Source organism: Cynocephalus volans, chromosome 17 (genome assembly GCF_027409185.1).
Source record: "Cynocephalus volans isolate mCynVol1 chromosome 17, mCynVol1.pri, whole genome shotgun sequence".
Lineage (NCBI taxonomy): Eukaryota > Metazoa > Chordata > Mammalia > Dermoptera > Cynocephalidae > Cynocephalus > Cynocephalus volans.
The window spans coordinates 25,403,258-25,413,484 of NC_084476.1; the positions used below are offsets into that span (position 1 = coordinate 25,403,258).

Here is a 10,227-nt window from a genome sequence, read left to right on the forward strand (position 1 = left end):
GGACAGAGTTCATTTCCACCCAGAACTTCCTCGACGTGGGTTTAAAATTGATTTGATTCTTTCAACCTTCCTCTTCTTCCTCCAGTGAAGATCAGTACTGGTTTTTATTCTACATACAAGCTTTCTTTTCCTCACTTATCCAGCTTATTTTTCTAATTTGTGCTCAACAATTTATTCAATGTACATTCATAGTTTTCCTCATTCGGTCACTTTCAAATCTTTATCGAAAACCTACTGTGTGCCGAGTATAGGATTAAGAGCTGAGATTCACATACTAGATGTGTTTATTCTTATTTTCAGATTCATTGCTTTCTACAATATTTGTGTAATAAGCAACTTTTTATGTAGTTCCAACCTACAACCTATTTATTAGATCCAGTGATATCTTGTGGTAAAATTGTGTTTATAATAGAGAAAATAAGCTTGGGAGTGTTTTCCTAACTAAATGAACTTTCCCCTTTGTCCCTTTCTTTATGTCCTCAGAGGAAATGAGGAGACTAATCCTAGGATAACTGCAGGTGGAAGGCAGGCAATGCAAGGAGAAAATTCCACCACTTGGAACTTTTTTTTCCTGGAGGGATTTTCCCGATACCCGAGCTTTGAGATTGTTCTCTTTGTCTTCAGCCTTGTCATGTATCTGATAACCCTTTTGGGTAACGGCACTCTTATTTTAATCACGATCCTAGATTCACACCTTCAAACCCCCATGTACTTGTTCCTTGGAAATCTCTCTCTCGTGGATATTTGTTACACATCTGCCTTTATTCCTACTTTGCTGGTGAACTTGCTGTCATCCCAGAAAACCCTTATCTTCTCTGGGTGTGCTGTGCAGATGTATCTGTCCCTTGCCACGGGCTCCACAGAGTGTGTGCTCCTGGCTGTGATGGCATGTGACCGTTACGTGGCCATCTGCAAGCCGCTGAGATACCCCGTCATCATGAACAGGCGCGTCTGTGTGCAGATGGCCACCGTGTCCTGGGTGACCGGCTGTTTGACTGCCCTGCTGGAAACCAGTTTCGCCCTGCAGATGCCCCTCTGTGGGAATCGCATCGACCACTTCGCGTGTGAGATTCTGGCAGTGCTAAAGTTAGCTTGTGCAAGTTCCCTGCTCATGGACACCATCATGCTGGTGATCAGCGTCCTCCTCCTGCCCATTCCGATGCTCTTAATCTGCATCTCTTATGTCTTCATCCTTTCCACTGTTCTGAGAAGCAGCTCAGCAGAGGGAAGAAACAAAGCTTTTTCCACCTGTGGTGCCCACTTGACTGTGGTGATCTTGTATTATGGGGCTGCCCTCTCCATGTACCTGAAACCTTCTTCATCAGACTCGCAAGAAATAGACAAAATCATCTCATTGCTTTATGGAGTGCTTACCCCCATGTTGAACCCCATGATTTACAGCTTAAGAAACAAGGAAGTCAAAAATGCTGTGAAAAAACTGCTGGGCAAAATACCACTGCATCAAACCCAAGAACATCTCTGATTGGGGGTGCCTGTGTTTCTGCCAAGGGTGTGCCCCTGGCAGAACTCGCCAAAGAAATTCTAGACAACAGACCCCTCAGAACCCTGACTTGAACCTGGGTTCCGCAATTTCACAGTTATGAGATATGTGTACACAGAGGGATTGCCTATGGACAAGAGTAGGTTTCAATTTGCATACCAAAAGAGGGATGTTCAGGTCACCCACTATTATTGTATTAGGGCCTATTTCTCTCTTTAGGTCTAAGAGTGTTTGCTTTATATATCTGGGTGCTCCAGTATTGGGAGCATAGATATTTATGATTGTTATGTCTTCTAGCTGGATTGATCCTTTTATCATTATATAGTGGCCTTCTTTATCTAAAGTCTATTTTCTCTGATATTAGAATAGCTACTCCTGCTCATTTTTGGTTTCCATTTGCATGGCATATCTTTTTCCATATCTTCACTTTTAGTCATGTGTGTCTCTGTATGTGACATGGGTCTCTTGAAGACAGCATATACTTGGGTCTAGCTTTTTAATCCAATCAGTCAATCTGTGCCTTTTGGATGGGGAGTTTAATAAATTCATATTTAGGGTGGATTATTGACAGATACTTTTTAATTCCTGTCATTTAATTGCTTCTTGTTTAGATGATTTAAATATCTGTTAATCATTACTTCTCCTTTTATTTCTCTTCTTCAATGTTTGTTGGATATTTGAGGTGGCATGATTTAGCTTCTTGCTCTTTCTCACTGGCATTTTTGTTTTAACAGCAGGTTTTGCTCTTTCTTGTGTATCCATAGTAATGACATTCCTTATTCAGATTCCAGATGAAAGACACCCTTGAGAATTTCTTGCAGGGCTGGTCATGTGCTGGTGAACTCCCACAATTTTTGTCTGGGAAATACACTATTTCTCCCTCATTTTTGAAGGAGAGCCTTGCTGGATAAACAATTCTTGGCTGACAATTTTTTTCTTTTAGTGTTTTGAGCATATCATTCCACTTTCTTCTGGCCTGTAGAGTTTCAGTTGAGAAGTCTGCTGTTAGTCTGATAGGGGTTCCCTTATAGGTGACTTGATGCTTTTCTCTTGCTGCTTTTAGAATTCTCTCTTTGTCTTTGAGCTTTGCAAATTTGACTATAATGTGTCTTTTTGGATTGAATCTGTTTGGGGACCTTTGAGCTTCCTGGATCTGAAGGTCTGCATCTCACCCGATAGCTGGGAAGTTTTCTGTTATTATTTCCTTGAATAGGTTTTCAATACGTTTTCCTTTCTCCTCCCCTTCTGGAATACCCACAATTTGGATGTTAGAGCACTTGAGGTTGTCTGCTCTCTTAGATTTTCCTCATTATTTAAAATTTTTTTCCTTTTCTTCTGTCTGCCTGTGTTATTTCAAAAAGACCATCTTCAAGATCTGAAATTCTTTCTTCTGCTTGCTCTAGCCTGCTACTTAAGCTCTCTGTTGTGTTTTTTATTTCAATAAGTGAATCTTTCATTTTTCTTGTTTCCTTGTGTTCACTAATTGAGTCTTCTTTTATTTCTTCAAGCTTTCTTAAGATCATTGCTTGGAATTCTTTTTCAGACATTTCAAGGATTCCCTGTTCTATGGGGTCTGGAATTTGAGCATTACTGTATTCCTTTGGTGGTGTCATGTCTTCTTATTTGTTTGTAGTTCTAGTATTTTTTCATTGATATTTGGTCATCTGGTAGAGGACTTGCTTCTTCTGTTACTCTGGGGTTGGCTATGAAGATAAAGACTTCCTCATTTGCAGGCTCTACTGTGACTTTTCTTATATCAATGTAGTCAAGTGGGTGGCAGGTTGCCTGTAGAGTGGCCCTGGCTGCTACTGTGGTGGTGAACTGTCCATGTGGTGACAGAAGGTGGTGGCTGTATCTATATTACCCATGGTGCTGGTGGTCTGCCTGTGTGTGGGTGAAGGGTCCGGTCCCTGGCTCCATGCCCCAGGCCCCTGGACAGGTCCCAAGGCACTAGCAATGTACCTGGATGTGGGAGGGGGGTCCAGTCCCCAGCTTTAAGCCTCTGGTTCCCAGGCATGCCCTGAGGTGCTGCCAGTGTGCCTGGTTGTAGGTGGGAGGGTCCAATCCCCAGCACCATGCCCTGGACCCCTTGGTGGGTCCCAAGGTGCTGGCGGTGTGCCTGTTTGGGGGCAGGGGGTCCATTCCCCAGCTCATTGCCCCAGGCCCCTGAGTGGGGCCCTCAGCACTGGTGTTGTACCTGGTTTTTGGTGGGGTGTCCAGTGCCCAGCTTCATGTCCCGGGCCCCCAGGCGGACTGCCAAGGCACCGGTGGTATGCCTGGTTGTGGGCAGGGGGGTCATGTATTACCTTTTTAATGCATAATTGTATTTGGCTACTAGTTTCTTTCTGATTTTCACATTTATGTTCACAAGTAAAAGCAGTGTTTAATTTTCATTTTTCCAAATTCTTCCTTATATTTTGGTGTCAAGATTTTGACAGCTTCACAAAATGAATTTGGAAGTATTCTTGCTTCTTCTATAGCCTGAAATAGTTTTTCTAGGATTAGAGTTACTTATTTTCCTCAATATTTGGTAAAATTTACAAGTTTTTTAGTGAGAAAAATCTTAACTACTAAGTAATAGACTCTCAAGTATTCCATTTCTTATTGAATTAATTATGACAAGTTATATTTTTCTAGCAAGTTTGTCTATTTCATCTGTTTCCAAAGCTTTTGACATAGTTAATGTTCATAGTATTCCCTTAGTTTCTTATTGTAGTAAAATTCATATAACATAAAATTTATGATTATAAATACTTTAAATTGTACAGTGTTGTACAACCATCACCACTATCTAGTTCCAAAACATTTTCATCACCCCTAAAGGAAGCCCATACCCATTAAGCAGTCACTACATATTCCTCACTCTTCCCAGCCCCTGACAAGCACTAATCTACACTCTGTCTCTATGGATGTACCTAATCTGGATATTTTGAATAAATGCAAATATGCAATATATAGCCTTTTGTGTCTGGCTTATTTCATTTAACATACTGTTTTCAAGGTTCATACACGTTGTAGCATCTATCAGTACTCCATTCCTTTTTATGGCTAAATAATATCCATTGTATGGATAGACCAGTTGTTTATCCATTAATCAGTTGATGGGCATTTGGGTTGTTTCCACATTTTGGTGATTATAAATAGTACTGCAATGAGCTTTCACATACAAGTATTCACTTGAATACCTATTTTCAGTTCTATTGCATACCTAGAAATGAAATTACTAGGTCATATTATAATTCTATGCTAAACATTCAAGATCCTCTTTTCTGGCTCTCTTGAAATGTACAATACAATATTATTAGCTGTTGTTGCCCAGAGCTCCAGAACTTATTCTTCCTACCTAACTGTAACTGTGACTGTGTACTGGTCTATCAACCTTTCCCACCCCCCTTGCCCCTACCCTCCCCTACCTCTGGTAAGCACTATTACACTCTCTGTTTCTTTCTTTCTTTTTTTTTTTTTTTACTGACCCATGATAATTGTATATATTAATGGAGAATATGATGTTTGGGTACATTTATCCTGTGTGCAATGATCATATCAGGGTGCTTAGTATATCCATCACCTCAAATATTTGTCACTTCTTTGTGTTGGGAACATTGAACATCACCTCTAATAGCTATTTTAAGACACACAGTCCTTTGTTGTTGACTGTAGTCTCCCTATATCACTGTAGAACTCTAGATCCCATTCTTCCTCTCTCTCTGATGGTTTGTATCCTCTGGCCACCCTCTCCCCATCCCCCCTCATTTTCCCCCCACTAGTCTCCAGTAATCACTATTCTACTCTCTACTTCTATGAGATCAACATTTTTGACTTCCATATATGAGTGAGAACATGTGGTATTTCTCTCTCTGTGCCTGGCTTATTTCACTTCACATAATTTTCTCCAGGCTTATCCATGTTACTGCAGATGGCAGAATTTCATTATTTTTTACGGCTGAGTAGCATTCCACTGTGTATATATACCACATTTTCTTTTTCCAATCATCCATTGAAGGACATTCAGGTCACTTCCAAATCTTAGCTATCGTGAATAAAGCCGTGATAAGTATGGGAGTGCAGATATCACTTCGACATGATGATTTCCATTCCTTTGACTATATACCCAGTAGTGGGATTGCTGGATTGTATGGCAGTTCTATCTGTAGTTGTTTGAGAAACCTCCATAGTGTTTTCCATAATGGCTGCACTAATTTATATTCCCACCAACAATGTATAAGAGTTCCCCTTTTTCCCTATCCTTACCAGCATTTTTTATTTTCTGTCATTTTTGATAATACAAAAAGTAAGCACTGAGTGTCTTCTCTGTGCCAAACCTTGTATTAAGTCCTGGGTATACAGTGGTAAATGAAATTAATACAGTCCTTGCCTTAATGAACCTACAGACCAGTGAGGGAGATAGCCATCAAACAAGTAACCCCACAAATTATTATTGAGTTACAAATCGTGGTAAATGCTCTTAATTTAAGAAGCAGCAGGAGAGAAAGCACAGCAAATTCATGAAACTAAGAGAATTTTGATGTGCCTAAAGCAAAGGATGTGAATGGTAAGTATTCAGATTATGAAAGTCCTTATATGTCATACCAAGGAATTCCAGTATAAGGGCAATGAAAAACTGTTAAGGGCATAAATTGGCTCACGTAACCATTCACGCAGGAATTCACTCTCTATCCGAGGTAGTTCTCATCTCTCTGTCAAATACAAAGGTACTTCAAAAAGTTCGTGGAAAATAGAATTGACTGATAATACGAATCTTTCCATGAACTTTTTAATGACCCGTTGCATATACCTCTCTTTAACAATACCTAAAAATGGTCCCTTACCTGAGATTCTGTAAGAGTAACAATTGTAATTAGTGTGGCTTGAGATGGAATCTAACCCAAATGAAGGAATGCACCATTTACCAATAGTTAACTTTAGCATCACATGTAATATATAAAATGCATTTATATTTATATATGCTTATTTGTTATTCACGGCAACTTTATGGAACATACAGATGCAAGTACTAACTCTTTGCCATGAATTGCAAGGGGATAGCTGCCTGGGTTCTGTCCTGGGTCCTCTTCCGACATCTGGGTCACTTCTAATCTGTTTTGTTGTCCCATGCTGGTCTGTCTCCCATTCTGAAACACTCGGTTCCATGTCAGTCTGCTCAGTTCCCTGAGGCAATGCTAATGTACTGATTACAGAGGGTGTTCAATCTCTATCTCCACTTTTTGAAGTAAACATTTCAACTATTTCTATAGCTCTGGCTATTCCTCTTTATAATTGGCACCCACACATAACAAATTCCAGAAAGCAGACAGTTCAGTTCTACTCTACCATAAAATTCAGCTCCACTCTAGTAAAAGTCTGCTATAAAATTTCACTTCAAAATGACAGTGAAATTGCCAGGGAATGATTGTGGTAGTTGGATTGGAAAGATTGAGGTAGCTCAGAAGAAAAACAGCTACTTCCAGGATAAATGCTGCCTGGTCAGCTCTCCCCTCCCATTCCAAATCCATTGCTCAGGGCTTGTTTCCGTCCCCCGCTTTCAAACATCTCTTGGCAGCAACATCTGGCATCAAATTTGTCCCCTTGCTCCATCTTCAGAATTTTGCTGGGTGATTATTTCTAGTCTCTTTATACATGGGTTACGCACCCAGGAACATGTAACAGAAGTCCTAGATCTGAGGGAATGGTCTAAGAGTTAAATAACCCACAACTCAATATCCAATACTAAAACTTCTCAAGTCTTTCCTGTTTTGAAATCTGTCAGGTGAGCTGACATTCCTCCACTCACAGCACTCTTCCCTTCCCCTCTCTAGAAGTGGAGCTGGCCACTGAGAAAGTGCACATGGAGGCAGAATGAATGCAGGGGGACATAAAAAAAGGAAGGAAGAAGGGAGAAATAAGAACAAAGTCTATTTTTTTTTTCCAAATGATAGATTTTTGCTGGAAACAATGTCTCCCAAAGTGTGGCCAGCTGACAACCTGCATCAGAATTTCATGGGGCTCTATTACAACTGCAGATGATTAAGACCCTCCCTAGAACCACCGAGTCAGACTGACAGCTGAGGCCCAGAATCTGCACGTCTAACAAGCAATATTTGTATCAAAATAAAAGATTTAAAACGACTAATGTAAATATCGTCTCTGTCAGTTTTGGATATTTATAAAGCAGCATACTTTATTGCCCTCGTTCTTTCTTCACAACTTTCACAAGCGGTACTTGCTTGGCAAATAAAGTGATTGGTTTAAAACTGAAAAATGTATTACTTTAATGAATGACTCCTGTAAACATAAAAGATACAAAATAATTGAAATACTTGCCCTTGTGAAGTCAATCATCCAAAGAACAACAAAAACAAACACACATGAAAATATTAGCGTTCAGGTGCTATACTGGCATAGAAGGAGATACAATTTGCACAAGTATCTATGTGCTTAGAAAAGCAAGGATGGCAGGTGAGCAAATCAAGTAGGCACCGTTAGATGCCTTGCTCAGGAGGACAAGGAGATTTAATCAGGAGTTTTGAACAGCAAAGGGTAATTAGGGAGCCACCAAAGTGTGGTTGCACTAGCTCTGGCCAACAAGTCGGAAGGATGTTCTACTCCCAGTTCTGGAGCTGTGTGACGTTCGGCAGGTCTTCTAATGTTTTTTAATTCTGTCCTCTCATTTGCATAAGCAAGTCCAATCTCTATTACTTATTTCTTTACGCTGCCACCTCATTCAAGAAAGGATTTAACCAGAGAAGATATCCAAGTTTCTTCTGGCACTGAAACTCACTGACTCTAAATTTATTTAAGTTTCCTTCTGGAGCAAACATTCGACGACTCTATAGCTCAAAACTTCTCACAACCATGAAACACGAAAGACAGGAAATATTGATAAATGCAAATTGGAACCTACTCTTGTCCATAGGCAATCACTCTGTGTACATGTATCTCATAACTGTGAAATTGCAGAACCCAGGTTCAAGTCAGAGTTCTGAGGGGTCTGTTGTCTAGAATTTCTCTGGCGAGTTCTGCCAGGGGCACACCCTTGGCAGAAACACAGGCACCCCCAATCAGAGATGTTCTTGGGTTTGATGCAGTGGTATTTTGCCCAGCAGTTTTTTCACAGCATTTTTGACTTCCTTGTTTCTTAAGCTGTAAATCATGGGGTTCAACATGGGGGTAAGCACTCCATAAAGCAATGAGATGATTTTGTCTATTTCTTGTGAGTCTGATGAAGAAGGTTTCAGGTACATGGAGAGGGCAGCCCCATAATACAAGATCACCACAGTCAAGTGGGCACCACAGGTGGAAAAAGCTTTGTTTCTTCCCTCTGCTGAGCTGCTTCTCAGAACAGTGGAAAGGATGAAGACATAAGAGATGCAGATTAAGAGCATCGGAATGGGCAGGAGGAGGACGCTGATCACCAGCATGATGGTGTCCATGAGCAGGGAACTTGCACAAGCTAACTTTAGCACTGCCAGAATCTCACACGCGAAGTGGTCGATGCGATTCCCACAGAGAGGCATCTGCAGGGCGAAACTGGTTTCCAGCAGGGCAGTCAAACAGCCGGTCACCCAGGACACGGTGGCCATCTGCACACAGACGCGCCTGTTCATGATGACGGGGTATCTCAGCGGCTTGCAGATGGCCACGTAACGGTCACATGCCATCACAGCCAGGAGCACACACTCTGTGGAGCCCGTGGCAAGGGACAGATACATCTGCACAGCACACCCAGAGAAGATAAGGGTTTTCTGGGATGACAGCAAATTCACCAGCAAAGTAGGAATAGAGGCAGATGTGTAACAAATATCCACGAGAGAGAGATTTCCAAGGAACAAGTACATGGGGGTTTGAAGGTGTGAATCTAGGATCGTGATTAAAATAAGAGTGCCGTTACCCAAAAGGGTTATCAGATACATGACAAGGCTGAAGACAAAGAGAACAATCTCAAAGCTCGGGTATCGGGAAAATCCCTCCAGGAAAATAAAGTTCCAAGTGGTGGAATTTTCTCCTTGCATTGCCTGCCTTCCACCTGCAGTTATCCTAGGATTAGCCTCTTCATTTCCTCTGAGGACATAAAGAAAGGGACAAAGGGGAAAGTTCATTTAGTTAGGAAAACACTCCCAAGCTTATTTTCTCTATTATAAACACAATTTTACCACAAGATATCACTGGATCTAATAAATAGGTTGTAGGTTGGAACTACATAAAAAGTTGCTTATTACACAAATATTGTAGAAAGCAATGAATCTGAAAATAAGAATAAACACATCTAGTATGTGAATCTCAGCTCTTAATCCTATACTCGGCACACAGTAGGTTTTCGATAAAGATTTGAAAGTGACCGAATGAGGAAAACTATGAATGTACATTGAATAAATTGTTGAGCACAAATTAGAAAAATAAGCTGGATAAGTGAGGAAAAGAAAGCTTGTATGTAGAATAAAAACCAGTACTGATCTTCACTGGAGGAAGAAGAGGAAGGTTGAAAGAAACAAATCAATTTTAAACCCACGTCGAGGAAGTTCTGGGTGGAAATGAACTCTGTCCGTTCCAGCTAACAGCTTGGACGTCTGTCCACTGGTTTCAAAGAGGATGACGTTGCTTGAGCATTGCGGACACTCATTCTGTGATTCTATTCAAGAGCCTGTTTATGTCACATGAAGGAGACCACCTCGTTTACACACTGACACATCTACCCTCCAGCTCCATTCACTACCGAGCCCCACAGCCTG

General features: G+C 40.9%; 2 protein-coding genes across 2 annotated transcripts; one reads left to right on the forward strand and one right to left on the reverse strand.

Annotated features, from left to right (window-relative positions):
- Positions 1–529: 529 nt before the first annotated feature.
- LOC134366192 (olfactory receptor 2K2-like) lies at positions 530–1,483 on the forward strand. Its single transcript, XM_063082609.1, has one exon. The coding sequence runs from the start codon at positions 533–535 to the stop codon at positions 1,481–1,483; it is 951 nt and encodes a 316-aa protein (XP_062938679.1). The 5' UTR covers positions 530–532.
- A 7,076-nt stretch (positions 1,484–8,559) lies between these two features.
- LOC134366166 (olfactory receptor 2K2) lies at positions 8,560–9,513 on the reverse strand. The gene has a single exon (XM_063082582.1). The coding sequence runs from the start codon at positions 9,508–9,510 to the stop codon at positions 8,560–8,562; it is 951 nt and encodes a 316-aa protein (XP_062938652.1). The 5' UTR covers positions 9,511–9,513.
- Between the last annotated feature and the right edge of the window lie 714 nt (positions 9,514–10,227).